This window comes from Cryptosporidium sp. chipmunk genotype I (assembly GCF_004936735.1).
Source record: "Cryptosporidium sp. chipmunk genotype I strain 37763 chromosome Unknown contig_18, whole genome shotgun sequence".
Classification (NCBI taxonomy): domain Eukaryota; phylum Apicomplexa; class Conoidasida; order Eucoccidiorida; family Cryptosporidiidae; genus Cryptosporidium; species Cryptosporidium sp. chipmunk genotype I.
In genome coordinates this window covers 66,886-87,285 of record NW_027125593.1, presented here as the reverse complement: position 1 = coordinate 87,285, position 20,400 = coordinate 66,886, and the positions used below count along the sequence as shown (strand labels likewise).

General features: G+C 29.9%; 6 protein-coding genes across 6 annotated transcripts; 2 read left to right on the top strand and 4 right to left on the bottom strand.

Moving 5' to 3' along the window:
* Positions 1–144: 144 nt before the first annotated feature.
* ELE39_001559 (uncharacterized protein) lies at positions 145–5,523 on the top strand (the record flags this gene model as incomplete). Its single annotated transcript, XM_067344598.1, has 1 exon — positions 145–5,523. The coding sequence occupies one exon, from the start codon at positions 145–147 to the stop codon at positions 5,521–5,523; it is 5,379 nt and encodes a 1,792-aa protein (XP_067201536.1).
* Positions 5,524–5,559: 36 nt separating this feature from the next.
* ELE39_001558 (WD repeat-containing 74) lies at positions 5,560–6,870 on the bottom strand (the record flags this gene model as incomplete). Its single annotated transcript, XM_067344597.1, has 1 exon — positions 5,560–6,870. One exon carries the CDS (start codon positions 6,868–6,870, stop codon positions 5,560–5,562), a length of 1,311 nt encoding a protein of 436 aa, XP_067201535.1.
* A 394-nt stretch (positions 6,871–7,264) lies between these two features.
* On the top strand, positions 7,265–10,024 carry ELE39_001557 (diacylglycerol kinase; the record flags this gene model as incomplete). Its single annotated transcript, XM_067344596.1, has 1 exon — positions 7,265–10,024. One exon carries the CDS (start codon positions 7,265–7,267, stop codon positions 10,022–10,024), a length of 2,760 nt encoding a protein of 919 aa, XP_067201534.1.
* A 37-nt stretch (positions 10,025–10,061) lies between these two features.
* Positions 10,062–15,737, bottom strand: ELE39_001555 (DNA-directed RNA polymerase II largest subunit; the record flags this gene model as incomplete). The annotated part of the gene is made up of 1 exon (XM_067344594.1): positions 10,062–15,737. One exon carries the CDS (start codon positions 15,735–15,737, stop codon positions 10,062–10,064), a length of 5,676 nt encoding a protein of 1,891 aa, XP_067201532.1.
* Positions 15,738–16,007: 270 nt separating this feature from the next.
* On the bottom strand, positions 16,008–16,577 carry ELE39_001554 (uncharacterized protein; the record flags this gene model as incomplete). The annotated part of the gene is made up of 1 exon (XM_067344593.1): positions 16,008–16,577. The coding sequence occupies one exon, from the start codon at positions 16,575–16,577 to the stop codon at positions 16,008–16,010; it is 570 nt and encodes a 189-aa protein (XP_067201531.1).
* Positions 16,578–16,671: 94 nt separating this feature from the next.
* Positions 16,672–20,280, bottom strand: ELE39_001553 (uncharacterized protein; the record flags this gene model as incomplete). Its single annotated transcript, XM_067344592.1, has 1 exon — positions 16,672–20,280. The coding sequence occupies one exon, from the start codon at positions 20,278–20,280 to the stop codon at positions 16,672–16,674; it is 3,609 nt and encodes a 1,202-aa protein (XP_067201530.1).
* Between the last annotated feature and the right edge of the window lie 120 nt (positions 20,281–20,400).

Below are 20,400 nucleotides of genomic sequence, written 5' to 3'. Positions count from 1 at the left end.
ATTTAAGTTAGTTAATGGTCAAGTTAAACTGGCGGTAAAAGCTATATTTGAAATATTAATTCCCGACGATTCGAATTGCATTTGCGGGTTAATGTTTACTGAAACACCCCCATTATTAAACTAAATTAATTTAATCAACACATAATGTTCGAGGCTGCACTTTTAGCTGCTGCGGAATGTCGAATTGATGACATAAGCTTGTTGTTTAATGATCCGGAACTCAGAAAATGTTGGAAATTAATCCTAAGTTCTTTTCCAGAAACACTTCATATCGATGAATACAAACACATAATTCCTAAACCAGCAAATATACAGATTGGAAATAATTATGAAAGGAACCATTTATTAACTAATGAACAAAATATATTTTATGATTCGGTGGAAAGTATATCTCAGTGGTCTATTGAACGCTGTTTTCATATAGTAAAAAATACATTGAATATTAATGAATTTGCATTGCCATTTTTATCATTTATGATAAAGCACCTGGGTTTTGAAATCCCAAATCAAAATATTTTGCTAAATAATTTGCAGGAAAAACATTCAATTTACCACTTCAACTCTATTTTAATGCTCTATTCCTTTTATTCTATACTTGAACAATACTGTATAGCCTATGAAAAAAATATAAAATTATGCAAGAAAATGTTAGACCCTGTCAAGTTCATTCTTGATTCCCCTATGAATAGATTCAAGCTGGTAATAGAACAATTTTCAGATTCTTCGTACGCAGAGATCAGTAAATTATTTTCAAATTTATTTGGAAGCTGTTATGGCATTTCATATTTAAATTCACTATATGATAAACAACTGAATAAAGATAGCCTTGAATCTACAAAGATATTAAGATGCCAACCATTGGTACAAAAATACTGTTCTTCGGGTCACTTTCAGCAGTTTTATTATAATGATACTAACTATAATTACGAATATGAGAATAGTCTTAAAAGTTCTTTATTCTCGAACGCACATGTTCCTTTAGAAGAAGCAGTAATAAATTATTTATTTGATGAAAAGGATATTAAAATCGATCTATTTTGCAAAATATCTAAAATAATCGTCGAAAACAGTAAGCTAACAAATAATTCAACAAACAGATACATTGCATGTCCAATCAGAGTAATTCAATTTATTTTGTTATGTATTAATGGTAGAAAGTCACCATTGTTAAACGCAAATGCATTAGAAATACAGGAATATATAGATGAAATTTATGAATGTACCCCTAAAAGCACAATAATAATCAAACACCTTAAGAAAGATTTAATTATTCAAAAGTTGAACTCATCAATTTTAAAAATAGATAATAATGCTACATCCGATTATATTTGTTGTCCTTTTTGTAAAAATTTATCAGTTTTATATCAAGGCCCTCAATCTATTCAATGCTTTAGAAACTGGTTAAATAATATATTTTTTTCAATCGAGTCTATCGAAAAGCATCAGTTATTTATTGATATTTGTAGAGAGCTCCCAATAAAGCTAATTAACGAAATAACTATTTATGATATACATAAAATTTTGTACAATCCAGTTAATGCGGAATGTTTCCTAATCAATTTAATTAGTAAACTTCCTTCTTTTTATACAACTGATTCATTAAATGTAGTCATTTCTATATATAAAATAATAATAAATTCAATAAGACTTCCAAATTATCCGTTGGGAAATTTACTCAGTTTAATATTTTATTTATTAGAGAAAGTACTCGTTGTAGAAAATCCGAATATTGAAATGATAATTGGAGATCTAGTGGAGCAAATCAAACAAAATATCACTTCCATAAATGAATATGAGTTCAACAATCTTTTTTTACAATTATTCAATCGTATCTACTACGAATATTTGGAACCACCTTTATATAATTTTACAGTATTTGTAAATAAATTAAACAAAGAAATCTTATTAATAAATAATAAAGCTATAAATTTTCAATTCAGATTAATATGTGAAAATATTTGCATCTCAAATATAATTAACGAGCTAGTCAAATATTCTCCTGAAGAAAAAGAAATTAGCTCAATATTCGGAGATTGTTCCAAAACTGAGTTAGAAAAACTGAAATGCCAAAATTTTTTTAATAGATTCGAATTTATTTATTACCATCCAAATTCAATTATTTTTGAGAATAACAAGGAGAAAATACTGACTGAAATATTCCTTTCTAATCCTTTATTAACAGTTATAAATAGTCAGTCAATAATTTTGGATAAAGTTAAATTTATTATAAAAAAATTTTTATTTACAGATGAAGATAAAGTAATTTGGAAAAGTATATTCAAACTCCAAATATCGACTTTAGTAATTTATGGGCTCTACAATCTTGCAATTGAAATTTTATTTAAATCTGTTTCAAATAAAGAATATATTGATGGTGAAATAATTAAAATTGTATTTTACTTATTAAAAAATAGTGAATATTTGAACGGAATCTCCAGTAAAAACAGTTGCTTGTTGAATATTATTGAGGAAACCATATTATCTTATTCTCCACTGAATTTTTTAAGTCTTTTCTTAAACTTTAAAAGTATACCAATGCATGATAAAGATATTAGATTCAATGCAAAAGAGATTCAAGTCAATATAGAAAAATGCCTTTTGAGCAAATATTATTGTGACTTTGAAAGTTCGAATGATGGTAATACAGCATTTAATCTTTTTTTTACTTACAAATTTATTAAATCTGATGTAAAATATCCTAATTTAGTCATGAACAATATCAATAAATATGATTTACTTATTTGTTGTTCGGCTGATTTACTTTTTAATAATGGATATAAATCTAAATTAATTATTAACTCAGCAAATATTAATCAAAGAACTAAAATTTTGATTTGTTTGTCATTAATTTCTATTTTGTCGATTAAAAATTTGCTTCCCAGAACTTTAAGATCAATTCAAACTTTATTATCAATTATTTCGGCGATTTGTAGTTATATTAAAATTATTAATAAAGTTCAAGACCTTAAATCAATAAAAGTGAATGCTTCAAGGCTATTAGAATATGAAGACTGTCTTCCAATTTACTTAATTAAATTTAATTCTATTTCTTCACTAAAAAGATGGAAGCTTTTTCTAGATATATTACCATTTACAGATATTGTACCATTGATGCATAAAGTTGAACAAATTTTTATTAGAAAGAATTCTTGCAAAAAACCCAATTTATTTTCATATCTTGAAATTTATTATCTAACAGAAAACTTTATAGCTAGAAATCGTGAACTAAAAATGCCAGTTATGACTGATCATCACATTAAAGTTTTTTTGAATTATCCATTGTATTGTTATAAAACATTAGTACGGATTTACATTCAAAGCTTTCAACAAGAAAGTATAAGGCATATAATTATTTCAATATATTTGTTGGTCCTTAAACTTTTACATACAAACATAGACAAAACAAGAAAAAATGAAGTTCCATTTTTAATAGAGAAAAATCAATTTAGAGAATTCACAAAAATATATAAAATTTTTCCAAAATGCAAAGTTTTGTTCATTAGGCAAATAATTGCTAAAAAAAATATAATTGACTTACTAAACTTTTCAAAGATATGGAATAACTACTGGTTAATATTAAAATTCATTAAATCAATAAATCAAGATTTGCTGCCAATGTTTTCTTTTAAATTATTAGATTATATTTTTTTAAAGAACATAAAATTTCCAATTAAGGCACATAAAAGTCTAATTTTACCTAATGGGAACTGCATTTCTCAAATTTTAAATGATTTATTGAAAAACCTATCAAAAGATAATAATTCTACAATTAAATTTGTGAAAAAATTACCAAATGATAAGCAGAAACTAGAGATTATTACAATAATAATTAATCATTTATCGAAAGATAACCAATATAACGATGAAAGAAAAAAAAATTTATTTCTGGATTTGAATAATTTAATAATTACTACAAAAATTATACTGTACTTCCCTGATTTCAAAAACAAAAATAATGGGCTTCAAATGGTTACATATAAGCAAATTCTTAGATTTATTTTAGTCTTATTTATGGAATCTAATGATGACAGCATAAATATCGTAATTTCTAATATACTAAGGCCACTTAAAATCGACTTTTTTGAACTTTTGATTGAAGCAATTATATTGTATTTGAATGAAAAAATCGAATCTTATAACAATAATTCAATAGATTTATTTGATTTTGTTAAATTAATATTTGCAAGGGAAAATTCAAACATATTTTCTAATAATAATAACTTCTTTGATTTTTTATACAAGATGTACAACAGGGTCTTACAGAAAATGGAAAACAGTCATTTTATTATAATATTTTCAATTGAATTGCTATCGAGAAACTTATTTGATATTTCACAACTTAACAAATTAACCATGAAAGTAATTAAAAACATTGAAACTTTGATGAAAAAAGTGGGTATTTATATCAATTTTTCTGGCCTAAATGAATTTCTACATGAAATCTCTAATTTAACATTCGATCAGCACTATTCAAAAAAATTAAATCTTACATTAATTTTTGACATTTTTTATTTGCTATTACAATATACATATGTACTATATAGAGCTGAAATTTCATTATCAAATGAAAACTTTCAAATAATGAATTCAAATATTAAACCGTTATTTGACCATATTATTTCATATAAAAAAGTTATTTCTGAATTTACTTTAAATATGCTCTCTTTCATTATAGTCAATATGATAGATGACCGACATTTTTTCAAATACTGGTATATTTTTGGCGAAGCACTGATGGATTGCAGCGATCAAAAACTATTTTTTGACCGTAATAAAAAAAACTTATTCGTTGGGTTGAATTCATCTTTTAAGAAGCATATATTAAATAGTATTACATGCGTTCGTATGGAAGAGGTTTTGGTAAGCAAATATTATAAACCTTCTTGCTATAGTACTCATGAACTAATATGCTGCCTTAACATTATTTTAAATTCCGCTTCTTATCTATTTTTAGGAACTCGTTTATTTTCAAATTTAATTTTTCCAATCCTGATTACTAAAAGTGAAAAAGATAATTTATTTATTCTTTCTGGAAAACGCATATGTAATATATTAAATATCAAGTATCGTGATAATGAAGAATTAAAAATTATTGGAGTATTTCTTAAGACGTTTTTAATTTATAAAAAGAAAATAATTAACAATTTAATTCTTCAACTTTTCGCCTTAAAGTCGCACAGTTTAGTTGCTGAAATGGTTGCCTCAGAAAGTAATATTTTAAGATATTCTCACATTTCTGGTAAATACGCATATAAAATTCTCTCAAAAATGTTTAATAAATTTTATTATGTCGATTTTGATTCTATTAGATTGGAAATTGATAATGAAATTTATAATACCTGCAATATACCGAATTATCTTAATTCAGCAGACAACGATTTACTAGTTAAAATGAATCTAAATGACTTCTCGGGCATCATCTATCAGAAATTGTTAAAGAAGTTTTATTCTTTCTTATTTTGTGAAAAACACCATTTTTTTGAGTTTAAATTAATAGAGAAAAAGTTTACTAATACTATTTAATAGTTAATATTATTTGAGAATATAGTTAATATAAGTCTACTCCGAAAATTCAATAAACACTATTTTTTGTGATGTGTAAATTTTTTTAACTAATCTCCTTTTTTTAACTTCAAATATATAAATATATCGCCCTGGCCCACCAATCGCAAGGAATATGCTATCGCTATGTTCTTTATCATTTAATTTAAAACTATTTATTGTAGTGATGCCTCCCATTATACCCTTGAAACTCCCTAAAGTCGAAATTTCAACTTTATGAATGCTCCTAATATTATGTAGCTTGTTTTCTTCTAATTTATTAATGGAAATATTAAATTGTACATATTCTCTAATTAATGGAAGTAATTTTTTTTTTTTAAATGCAGAATCACGATTTTCCAAACAAAAATTCGGCCTTTTGTGAATATTTACTTGCGTATCCGAAATTTTTAAAAGTAATACAGATCCTTTATTGTTGCCAATAGCAACTACTGATCCGTATGAGTTATTCGACTTTAACTTTGTCCAGTTTTTAATAATTTCTAATCCTGTAACTGGTAATTTTTCCTCCCAAATTTCATAATTAATGATTGGTCTTCTTTGTAATTGAGGAGCATACAGACGAACTTCACCATACCCTGTACCACATAATAATATTTCTGGATCTTCCTGTATGAATGCTAATTTTGTAACGTCAATTGGCACTCTATGCTTAAGCATATTTAGCTGTATGTTTTTTGAACTCCATGTCAATTTCATAGTATTTAAATCAATCATCTTGATATCTGAATCATAGCCACCAAAAGCAATTGAATTTTTTATTTTATTATATGCAACGCATTTTAAACTAGTACATGGTAGATCAAGTATTTCAATGATTAAATTTGAATAATTTTTGTAAATGCTTTCTTTATCAGTATTGAAGTCAACTGTTGATCGAAAATATAATTGCTCTTGATTAATTTGTGGCAGTCTAAATAAATACAGTTTCTTAGATTCTGTTATTGTCATAATAACTTTATTTCCTTTTTCTGATTCATTTGAATAATTAAAAGTAATGTCCCTTATAAAAATTACCTCGCCGTTAACCAAAAATGTAATTTTTGGAATATCTGATTGATTATTGAGCGGAATTGAAATTACATTTATTGTACCGTCAGAATAGCCAATAAACATATCATTATTTGTTCGAACTTTTCCGTTATAATTAATGCTATTATTAACATAAATATATGTAATTTTTTTCATGAAACCACTTGAAGAATATTCAATTATTGAATCGGTAGATAAATTATCTGGATTAAGAACTTTTGTAATTTTATATTCTTTAATTGTACCAAAATTATCACCTGAATATAAATAATTCATTTTTTCTATAAATTATTCAAATGATATTATAAAAAGTCATAAATGACAGCAGGGCGCCATTAAATAAACAAGATCCAAATAAAATATATTAATTTTATTAACAGTACAATAATAATTATAGATTAATTAATAGAATTCTGGAAACAAGTTAAACCTACAGATTATTATTCATACTAATATCTTATTATACTTCAGTCAATATATATATATATATATTTTTTGGTTTTCCGAAATTTTTAATGCAAAACTCTGAAAAATTCTGTACCGCTCCAGTCATACAGCGCACATCTCTAGTTGAATTATAATTTGCACAATATGTAAGGTTGGAAGATTTGCTTTACTTTAACTTGTTAAATATTGCTATTCGGATTAAATATCATTTTCATTCAAAAAAATGTTAAGATACTCGAAGTATGAATCCTACTTTTCACTTTTAATTGAAATTATAAATAAATTCATTCCATTCCGTGAAGCATTAAACGTAATAAAAATCGCATTAAAAATTATAAAAAGCCATATATTTGCGTTAACAGCAAGCCATTGGTATTTTCTCATCTTTATTACGTTCATAGCTTCAGTTACAACAATAGTTATATTGTATTATTTACAAAGGAAGAATAGTAATAGCAGTATATTGAGGCACATTAAATTAAGACATAACTGGGTATTATATGAAACTCCTGAATATCCTAAATATTGTACGCAATGCTCTGGAATAATAAAAAAACGCTTTTTATTAATGAGAAACTATGAAGGATGGCAGTGCTTAATTTGTAAACGGATTTCGCATATGCATTGTATAATGCAATCAGACTCTGAATATTGTAAGGATGAATGCTCGTCTAATTATTTCATAAAGGGGGGCTCACTTATCCAATTCAACAAAAGCTCTTCAAATAATGATATATTTAATCATTTGGACGACTTAATCCCTCAACAAAAAATTCATTTTCATGTATTATTGAAAGGTAATTTACACTCAGGAGCTATTTGCTCAACATGTAAAACTGTCTGTTTCTCTCCATTTGGTTTATATGGGCAAAAATGTATTTGGTGTAATCGAACATATCATGATGAATGTGCTGAGAATAACAAAATTGCACAGCAACAGTGTGACTTAGGAACACTCAAATATATTATTTTACCTCCAAACTCTTTTGTTTTTGAACTTTATAGCCTAGAAAAAAATGAGAACTCAGCATTAACTACAAATAATTCTGCTTCTCAAAGCGAGCATAAAACTACTTTTAATCCAAGTGGTTTATTTAGTGCTACAGAAAGTCATTTAGATTCTATTCCTATCGATAATATTATTAAAGCTAACTTGACAGCTTCTCCGAATAGAAGGAGTATTTCTCATTATATTCAGATTTTTCACAAATCTATTTTGATTAAAAAAAAAATAAGGTTTTTTGATGACTTTTTGAACACTAATTCAGGAAAGCCTTTACTTGTTTTTGTAAACACCAAATCTGGCGGACATCTTGGGCAAGGACTAATAAAGAATCTAAATATTTATTTGAATCCAATTCAAGTAGTTGATATTCAAAACTCAAAAGGCCCAGATGAAGCACTAATTTTATTCAAACAACTTGCGAAGATGAAAAAATTGATGATTCTTGTATGTGGAGGGGATGGTACAGTAAGATGGGTAATAGATAGATGCAGAGAGATTTATGGAGTAAATTCAAATAATCTCCCTCCCATTGCAGTGCTTCCGTTAGGAACTGGAAATGATCTGAGCAGAACTTTGGGATGGGATGTTACATTTAACGGTGATATTCTAAACTTTTTAAAAAAAATATGCACCTCCAATATTAAGCAAATGGATATTTGGACATGCACTGCATGGGATTTAAAAAATGAAGATCCCAGTAATAGTAATGATTATCATAATATGTTGTTCTCATCTACTTTTATCAACTATTTAGATATTGGAATTGCTGCACGAATTGCATTAAAGTTCCATAACTTAAGAGAAGCATATCCTCAACACTTCAAAAGCAGGCTTGGAAATCAGCTAGTTTATGGCGAAGTGGGATTTAGAGATTTTTTCAACAAGAGTATTCAACTAGATGGCCTAAAAATATTTTGTGATGGGAAAGAGATATCTATTTCAAATCATGCAGGAGGGCCGTTTTCAAGTAAAAGCGAAGAGTCTATCAACTCACTAGGAAATAAATTACTAAATGATAGCTATTTTCAAGGATATTATAGTTTATTAATTATGTATAAATCTGCAATTAAAAAATATATTGATTGGCTTTTAATTTCGGTTGCAGACATATTAGGGTTTAAAACTTCATTATTTAACAATAAAATGAATAAAAACACTTTTAACGAAATTAATAGTCATAATTCAAAAGAAAATAAACTCGAAGGCCTCATTATTTGCAATATTCCTAGCTTTTCAGGTGGAGTAAATCTTTGGAAAATTTCAAATCAGATTTTTAAAAAGCCTAGTAAAAAAAGAGACACATATGCAATTAGAAGGACCACCACTTTAACTAGCAGAAAGATAGGGAAGGGTTTGTCCGATAGATCAATGTCATTTTCGATAGATAATTTTAAGAACTCTGGATACTTATCTTGCTCAAATTCAGAATCTTCAGAATGTGATGAAATGGGAAATACTCAAGTAAAATTGAAAGAAGGAAGGAGAAGATCGACCAATTTGCTCAAATCCTGGTTTTCCAAAGCTTTCAAACAAGGGATATCTCTTTCTCCCCAATTAAATGACTCAGAAATAAGTGACGAAGACATAAAGCTTGGAATTAATAAGTTCCAGACGCAAAAGATTGATGATGGGCTAATAGAAGTTGTAGGTATAAGATCACTTTTCCATTTAACCCAACTACAAGTAGGACTCACCGAACCAATTAAATTGTGTCAAGGTAGTAATATAATCGTATATATTCCTAGGCAACTTCCTTTTCAAGTTGATGGAGAACCTAGAATAATAAACAAATGCAAACTTATCATTGAACAATCTGGGAAAATTCCGGTTATTTGTTCGGAGAAAATTGAAAACGCACTATCACTTTCAGTGCAAAATGCTTTGGAGCAAGCTGTTCAAAAAAAAATCATTAATTCCGGCCAGAGAACATGGATAACGGAACAGATAATTCAAGAAAATAAATTATTAATTTCTTAGTCTTCTATAGTTTATTAATTATATATCAACGCGTGTTTCATGGATTCTTTGTTTCGTCTAGAGGCGAAGATGGTGAGTATTCAGCGTCCTGCACCATCTTTCCAACAGAATACGATGGAGATTTAGGAACTGATTCAATTGCTGTAGGATCATATTGTGGCGATGACGGCGAATAACCTGGAGAACTAGAATTATTCGAAATATAATTGGGTGAAGATGGAGAGTAGTTAGGAGAAGTAGGATTATAATTAGGCGAGGTAGGGGAATAGTTTGAAGTGGGGGAGTAATTTGGAGATGCGGGATTGTAATTGGGAGAAGTTGGTGAATAATGTGGTGATGTTGGGGAATAGTGGGGCGAAGTTGGGGAATAATGTGGTGATGTTGGGGAATAATGTGGTGATGTTGGGGAATAGTGGGGCGAAGTTGGCGAATAATGTGGTGATGTTGGTGAATAATGCGGTGATGTTGGTGAATAATGTGGTGATGTTGGTGAATAATGTGGTGATGTTGGTGAATAATGTGGTGATGTTGGTGAATAATGTGGTGATGTTGGTGAATAATGTGGTGATGTTGGTGAATAATGCGGTGATGTTGGTGAATAATGCGGTGATGATGGTGAATAGTGTGGTGATGTTGGGGAATAGTGGGGCGAGGTTGGAGAATAGTGTGGTGAAGTTGGGGATAAATCTGGGCTTATGTTATTTATTTTATCTGAATTTAATGGTGAAGACGGTGAATACGAACTTAATGTATTGTTAACCTTATACTTTTTTCTAGCCCTCTCAGAAATTTCTGTATTGTATGTAGGGCTGCTTGCTGCATAAATGGGAGAAGTTGGAGTGTAATCCATTAATGGTGAAGATGGGCTCATGGGAGAATAGGGGACTGGGCTGAATATCCCTCCCGGTGAAACTGGACTCATTGGTGATCTTGGAGTCATTTGAACGGGAGAAAACTGACCAGAGATCATAGGAGACATTGGTTCATATGACTGATAAAGCGGAGACATTGGGGAAAGTGGTGACATTGGAGATTCAAAGGAATCAGATTCAAGTGTCCCACTTTCGGAGTATGATCTGGTAGTTTGAGAAAGCGTGGAAAACTTTCCAAGTTTGGCAAATTCTCCATGGATTTCAAGATGGGTAGCAGTGTCCCTAAGTTTATCAGGGTCAATTAATACATCAAAGCATGCAGTTCCGTATGGAGCAAGCTGTCCAACCATAACATTTTCACTAACGCCGTTAAGATAATCAGTTTCTCCAAACATAGCAGCATCCATTAAGACTTCAACAGTCTCCTCAAAGCTGCATTTTTGAAGTGGCCCTTTATCAACTCTATTTATCCCATGCCTTGTTATGCTCATTAGGTGGCCCTTTTGAGTCATATTATCACAGAGTAGCGCTAAGTGTCTATAATTCACGTAGCTTCCATCAAATGAAATAACTGTTCTCAGCTCTTTAAGTAGAGCTCTTCTCACAGCTTCGATCCCCAGTACACTAAATACTTCGGTTATATCATTTGAAATTGTTCTAGTACTATCTATTGCCCTGTGACAAAGTACTGCTTCAAGATTACACCCATCTGTATCAAGCACCCATTGGTTCTCTCTTACCATTTTTTGGCTAATGCTATCATATCTAGAAACCTGCTCCTCTTTCATATAAACCTTCTTAATATTGTTTATTCCTCTTAGTGTGATTTGAGAAAGACATTCCGTCATCAATTTTTCCAAAAACTTATGCTCCTCAACTCCAGATGTAATGGATGGAGAAATTGATTCATTTTCTTCAGAAGATTGCGTATTATCACGAATATTACTAGCAGCAGGCTCAATGTTTTTAATTCTGAGCCTTAATACAAGCTCGTCTGAGTTATCATCGGTCCAAATACAATCCAGCTCATCTTTACTAAATTCCATTAAAATCTTATCGCCAATTTCTTTCATTGACAGCTTCTTGTCAGTAACAAATTTATTATTTAGCTGTATTCTTAAGAGCCAAGTACCAAGCCTGTTTGTAATATCTGCATCATCAGGAAATTCATAATAATCACTAACCCAACTTTTATCGGCTTCAACAATTGTCTTGTCTTGTTCTGGATCATATAAAATGTGTGCAATAGTGGTAATGTTTTGCAGTGTCGTATGTTCTAGTAAAGTTAATACATCTTTTGCCTGTTCTTGGTCATTTGCAATCCCACTTTCAAGATAAACTGTTAAGGTTGGCGTTCTAACATTCTTTGCAACATTAATTAACTCTCTCAACCTTGGAACACCGAGAGTTACATTTTTTGAACCTACACCAGCAAAGTGGAAGGTATTTAATGTCATTTGAGTTGCAGGCTCACCAATTGACTGCGCTGCTATGGTACCAACCATTTCACCAGAGTGCGCAAGGCTTCTATAAAATTGATGTTCAATTTCTCCGAGTATCCATTCAAATGCAGTTGGTCCAAGCCTGTCAACTTCCAATATTTTTTTGCTAGCTAAGGAGCTTCTAATATGTATACCTAACAAAGTTGTGGCATTTTTTTGAACCTCAGCGATAATACTATCAAAAACAAAATTAGATTTACTTTTATTATTTTCATCGTTGATAATTCCGACGTTCTTCCAAAGCAATAATTTCTCAAGCAATGATTCAACCTTTTTTATTATGTATACTGGACCCCAGTCCCTGTTTGATGATGCAACACCTACCCTTTGAGGAAACTTTTGCTGAGCCATTTGAATTATTCGATTTATATTGATTGGAAGATGTTGTCTCGTTTCGCCATCAGGGAAAATGTCTTTTCCTAGTTGCTCACGATCTGTTACAAGTTGTTTGTACTCAGAGTTCAAGATATTCTGAGATTCTAAATCAAATTGTAGATTTTTAATCAGGGATGGTTGGACACCTGTCCAATTAGAACCCCATCTTGGATGTTCAACACTATGACGATACTTGTGCTGAAACACTGCTGCCTCCATCTGCAGTAATTCGATGACTTGATCTTCAATAAACTCTCCTGCCATTCCATCTTCTCCATAAAGAAACTGAACAATATCGCCATTACTATTCCTAACGGTTCTATCATATTGTACCATACAATCCTCCATCGCCTTTATTAGTCTTCTTTGTATATACCCTGTTTCCGAAGTTTTACACGCAGTATCAATGATTCCTTCTCTTCCTCCCATGGCATGAAAAAAAACCTCTTGAGGAGTAAGGCCTGAAAGATACGAATTTGAAACAAAACCACGACTTTCAGGCCCATAATCATATTTCAAGAAATGCGGCAAGCTTCTATCCCTAAATCCAAATGGAATACGCTTACCTTCAACGTTTTGTTGTCCAACACATGCCATAATCTGTGAAATATTTATAGTGGATCCTTTGCTTCCACATTGAACCATTGCAACGATATTGTTTTTCGAAGAATCAAGGTTCTCGGTTGCAATTGTACCAGACAATTCACGTGCGCTATTCAACTCCTGATTAACTTGAGCCTCAAAAGATTCAATTAGGCTCTTACCTGGCTGACAGTCAAGCTTACCTTTCTGAGCACGCCTAATGATCTGTTGAACTTGTAACTTTGATGCTTCCAAAGAGTTCATTATCTTTTCCAGTGTAAAATTTTGAGGTTGAATATCTTGGCATCCCACAGTGAAACCGTGCTCGAGAAGCCAAGTATTTACTACCATTTGAGTATACGTCAAAAACAATCCAGTTTTTTCTGGGCCAATTTCGTTCCATAAAATATGTATTAGTGAACCTGAGGAAGATCCTGCAATCTTTTTTGTGAGAATTCCACAAATATGTTCTCCCTTCTGGATGATTACTTGATTATCCAGCTCGGATATCCAAGGATTGTTAATTATAGTTTCTTTAGAATCATCTTTATCTGTATTAGATGAGTTATTAGATTGTTTAATCGATACAATACTCCCATCACGCATTAAATTCAATTCAATTGGTTCACCCAAATCTGTTGTAAATGCCAGTAGCACGGTTATAATCTGTTTTCCAGTCCATAAAGGTTGAGGTCTAAGTATTGCAGGAGGAGGAATGTTTCCATTCCAATAAGGAATGCACAATAAAAGCTGTAGGAATTTTTCTCTAGTTAAAAATGTTGACTTTTTAGTAAGAAGAAAAATTCCAAGTAATGAGTCCTGAACTATACCTATTACAGGCTTGTTGCCTTGAGGAGAAACTATTTGTCTTGGAACCATCATTAAGTTTTTGATTTCAGATCGGGTCTCGTGTGATTGCGCAAGATGAAGGTTCATTTCATCTCCATCAAAGTCTGCATTATATGGTGAAGTTACTGAAAGGTTAAGTCTAAATGTGGAATAAGGCAAAATTTTTACACGATGACCCATAATACTCATCTTATGTAAACTAGGCTGTCTGTTAAAGAGCACTAGATCATCGTTCTTCATATGTCTTTCAACTTTCCATCCATATTGAAGCATATTATTCGAATTATTTGAAGTATTAGAAAATCTTAGGTCAATTTTTGTTCCATCTTCCTGAATAATACTAGTTGCACCCGGCCATTCATGTGGCCCTCTTTGTACCAACTCCTTAAGCTCTTCTATATTATAAGGTGTGACAACTTCAGGATAAGTAAGTGTCATAGCAATAGAATAGGGAACCCCAACTTGGTCAACAGCTAAGTTAGGATCACCTGTGATTACTGTTCTTGCAGAAAAATCTACCCTCTTACCCATTAAGTTGCCACGTATTCGACCGTCTTTACCTTTCAAACGTGCTCTAAGAGACTTGATTGGCCTGTTACTTCTAGTTCTAGATTGAGGCAAACCAGGTAAGTCGTTATTGATAAGTGTAATCAAATGATATTGAAGAACAGTTGACATTTCACTAATAATGTGTTCAGGTGAACCAATGCGAATCTGTTTCTTGAGATTTTCATTCAATTTAATTATTTGCTGTAGTTTCAAAGTCAAATCATCTTCGCTCCGATCACTTCCGAATTGAACGTATGGTCTTACAGCTGGAGGAGGAATTGGTATCACCGTATTAATAAACCAAGAAGGGTTACATTTCACTGGGTCAAATCCAAGAATCTTCATGTCATCGTGAGATATTCTTTTAAAAATTGTAAGTACTTCTTCTGCAGCTAGTAATCTTTTCGAATCAACAGTTTCATCGTCAATTATCCTGTTTTCATCTTGATTTTGATTAATGTACAAATTATATCCTTCTTTTGAATATGTCGGTTGAACAAACCCGCATCCAGAGCCATCACTAGAAATTATACATCTAGATGAAGAGCTTCTCATTTCTAAAATTTTCTTCAATCTGAGCCTTGGATTCTTAATACGTTTTATTTGTTTAAACTTAGGATCCAGTGTATCAACAAATAATTTAGAACATGCATAGCACACGCACCTGAGAAGCTTAAGCACCGTAGTAATGAATCCAATATGAAACATTGGCTTTCCTAGCTCAATATGTGCAAAATGGCCAGGACATGTCTTTATATCCATATGGCAAGTTTCGCAAAGAATATGATAGTCTGTTGTACCCAGCAATGGGTCGTTAAGCCCACCTGATTTAGGTCTCCCGTTCTCATATATATCTGATATTTTAATCTCGAGTACGGAATACTTGCGTATAAGTTCAGGTGAAAGTACACCAAACTCTATACTAAAGACTCTCTTTAACTCTTTACTACTGAATGGAGAGTTCAACTCTAATGCTGTGGACATAGTTTACTGGACAATTTACCTTAAATATGACCTCAACACCAAAATCAGGAATAGCGGTGTAATAATTGTGTTTTGTTCCAATTATTATATCGATCATCAGGGCGTCATGTCTAGTGAATAAAAGCGGTGGTATAATTATATTTAAGACATTTTTAATGAAGATAGTATTTATATTTTTTCCCAAATAATATTAAATAGTGACAGAATTTACGAACATATACTTGAAGCCTAAAAGTGCTAACGACCTAATAATTTCGAGGGTAAACTAAATTATTTATACTTATTCAAGAGTAGTTTTCTTCTTTTCAAAGCCAGCTCTCTTCTAATTCTTAGCTTTTCCTCAATTTCAGAACTACCTTCTAAGTTCTGATTAGGCTCTTCAGATTTTGAACTGGAATTTTGATCACTTGCTATTTCATTTTGATCAGCATGCTCTTTTGAATTGATTGATCTCAACTTACTACTGCTAAAATTGAAATTCATTTCCTTTTTAATTGATTTGTATTTAAATACTGCCCTTAAGCGATAATCTTGCGTTTCTGCATGAAATGTTAGTTTTTCAATAGTTTTACAAAAATCAAATAAAGACATTCTTTTTGTTGAAATCAGTGACTTCCAGTTTTCAAAAACTTTTATCACTTCATGAATTGATTTGAGTTCCTCTTCAATTTCACTTCCTGATGGGTAAAATTTAAATAACAAAAAATTACTAGAAAAAAAGTCCCAAAGATTGTTTTTCTCGTTACTTGAAAATATTAACTTTCTATTGAGTTTAACTGTGGGGTTAAGATTTGTTTGGTGAAAATGTTCCTTATTTCCAGGAATATTATTTATATCCATTTTATTACTATATTTAATTATTCTTCCTCTAGTTATTACCCAGCAAGTTGATTGTATTACGCGAGGAAAAATCAATGTAGCAGAATCCCGCTAACTAAAGTTTGTTAATTTTCAACTTTAAATTAAATTCTCCTCGAGTTTCAGAAATAATACTTTTATTGTTAAGAGTGGCAATTAAGTTGTTTTCTATTAATTTAATCATAATTTCTGTTTCTTTTAAGCACAATGTGTTATAGTTTTCTCTTTGAATCATTAACTTGGAATTAATAACACTTGGGAATTTAAAATAAATATGCAAGATGGTTTTTGAAACGATGATTCTCCATTTAACCGAAAAAAACGAATTAATTGGAGATATTAGTAAGTTTACTATACTGTTTAGGGTTTCAAACTTTATTTCAGCTGTACCTAATTTAAGATAAAATTTGGTGAAATAATATAGAACTTCTAGTGCAGATATACACAGTTTTTGAAATTCCGAATTTAATTCTGACTCTCTGTCATCCATAAATACAACTTGACAGTTTGCAAAAATAAACTCGATAAATTCTGTAATTAATGGAATTAGTTTTTCCTCTAAAATTTTGACTGCGAATTCCGTACATGAAATAATTAATTGTATTGCAATAATATTTGTTTGAAAAAGCTCACGTAATTTGATCACTTCAGCTTTAAAGTAACCGAAGCCATTGCTTCTAATGTTACTTACTATACTCATCCATTGGTTAATTATGCCAGGAGTAATAATATTCACGTATGGAAATAGGCTAGTCGGCTCAGTTGAAAGTATAAAGATGCAATTTAATAACGAATATGTAGACAAATGTTGATAATCTTGAATGCTAAAATTTCTTCCATCAATCTCTGATGTATATGAATAAATAATATTAATAATTCTTTCAATAACTTTACGAATATTTGAAATCTCATTAGCAATATCGATTTCCTCAAGTAAATTATGTTCGGAAAAGTCTGAATAATCTACGTTATGGTTTTGAACATCATTGATAAAATTTTTTGATGAATAGAATTTCATATTATTTTCTTGAGAAGTTATATAATCTACAAAATATCCATAGCATATTTCTCTGATTGTGGTATTTAATGTTCGAAAAGAGTCAAGTTTTTGCCTGAAAACAGAAATTTCAGCGTTTTTGAATATTTTGTAAACAAACAAATTGCCACAATATCTTAGAATATAAGTTGATAGGCGTTTTGTGATTATCGCAATAAATTCAAATATCCAAGGATTATTATTTATATTTATATCATTAAACCTTTCAATTAAATCTGATAGTTCCAAAATGAATTTTAATTTGCAATGTTGAAGAGCTGTTAGGATTAAATCAACTTTTTCCTTGGAATAACCTTTATAGTACATCATCTCTAATGACCTAATAATTTCAAGGGAATATTCATCAATAATTGTATTTATTGAAAATTTATGTGATGAATAACCTAGCATATGAGTCATTTGCTCTAAAATATAAGTAGCAATTTTCTTAGTAATTGGTGAGCCATAACCATATAGTGATATTAGTTGCATTATGACTTTATTAAATTTTTTAATAAAGATTTCTCTATCTAATTCAACTTTTCTTGCAATTAAAAGTAGATTTCCCAAAAGAATCAATGATATATTTCTATTAATTTCGGTACAATTTGATAAATTTTGCTGGGTAAAATCCATACTTAGTTCCTCAATGACAAAGTTGAACCAACTAATTATGATATCTGGTAGTTTTCTCTCTTCAAAATTCAGAAGTTCAATATATTGAGGACTACCCAATATTAATTGATTTAGAATGAGCTGCGAGGCATTACAAAGTGAGATGTTTAAAATAAAATAAAGCAAAGGATTGTAATCATATCTATTAATATTAAGCTTAACAAAATTTTGCACAATACAATCAAAAATATATTTGCACTCTACCTTTTCGTGATTCAAATTTAATATTGAGATTGAGATTGATTTAATAATTAAGCTTGAAATCAACTTTGATTTCTCAAATCCAAGTTTTTTATTATTGAAAAAAATCAAGGTAAATATATCACCATAAAGTTGAAGAGCTTCCAGATTGTCATTTTTTACATTGTCATTATTCTTATTGAGAATATTATCAGAATAGTTTTTGAATAAATAATTTTTTGGTCTTTCTGTTATATCTATTATCTTAAGAATGAAATTTTCTTTATTTAATGATTGGTTTTCATATTTGTATTCAAAATTAGTTTTCTTTAAATCTTTGATTGACTTTTCGTACATTATTAGGTTTAGATTAGATATTAGTATTTTAAGGAAAAAGTTGAGAACATCTTCTGTACGAAATGTGTGAATTATACGTTGAAAAAATGAGTTTTCCGTTTTATGAAGGCCGATATATTTAGTTAAAATACGGATAAAGTCTATTAAATTATTTTCTTTATCAATTTCAACTGAGATCAATTTTTCCGTGTTAATTTGTTCAAAATTAATTAGAAACTTTTGCGAATAATTTGAAAAAAATGTACTTATTTTGTTACTTTGATTCTTTGAAATTGAGTTAAGCACATAATCAACTAATGAATTATTATCATTATCTTCGCACTTCAATGAAACCAAAAAATCGAGAGAAGTTACCAGAATTTCATCAAAATTGTCATGAAAAACATCAAATAAATTCGTTAGACACATGCTTGCAATAGTTGCAAAAAATGATTTGACTTTTAACATGTATGCATTATCATTGAAGTAGTTTATATTACCGTGTTTATGTGAACAATCTAAGTTTAATTCAAATGTTTTATACTTGATAATGTAGTTCAATATTTTAGCTGTGTTTTTAATATTTTCCATGCTAGAGAGGCAGTTTTTTGTTTCAGGATTTATATTAGGAATACAATTACTTATCCATTCAATTATCGCAAATAATGACACTTCTATTAGTTTTTTAGAGCCAACTTCTGTAATAGAATTAATTACTTGCATGCTTAATCTCTGAAAAACTCCCGGATATACCTTTATTAATATGATGTTATTTTTTACAATACCTGGAATTTCGGATAATAACTTCAAAGCTAAAATTCGGATGTCCTTTGAATGCTCGAATTCATTTCTGTTAGGAATTGCTATTGACAATAAAAATTGTATAATCACAGGAATAATTAGGTGCTGATTTATATTTGTGTTAATATCTTTAAGCTCCCAATATTCCCAAAAAATATTAAAGTTGAGATATGATATTTTAATACAATATTCGATAATAAATCCATTTCTTTCATGAATATAAACATTTAGAACTTTAGTTATTGCGTGTAGTATATCAAAGAAAGCAATTGAAATGCGACTAAAAATGATCTTTGATGTCTTTGAATTGATTTTTTGTAAAACATTTAGCAAAATTTTTAATAGTTCTTCCAATTGCAGAGAAAATTTTGTATTTAAACAATTATTGGGATCTAAATCATTTATTTCATTGATTGACTGCAATTGGGCTGGGGGTTTGTTCATCATACAGTTATGAATCGACATAATTATGGGTGGAATAATAATTTCTGCGCAAGATGAAATACAATATTCGCTACATTTTGAAATTGATTCATCAATTTCTAAAAGGATTTCAGTAGACTTTAAGTTATTCAAGTGGAATAGCAAAGAAAGCTTATCATGAAGTAATTTAATCGTGTCCCTAATTAGGGCTTCGTCAAAAGTGTTGTTTGCCATAAGTTTAAATTAATTTATACATTTTTAATGTTATAGCGCGATACTCAATGCAGTTCAGAAATTAAGAAACACAAAAAATCAGTTGCTGAGTTGATTTTTGAATAAATTAAAATAGAATTA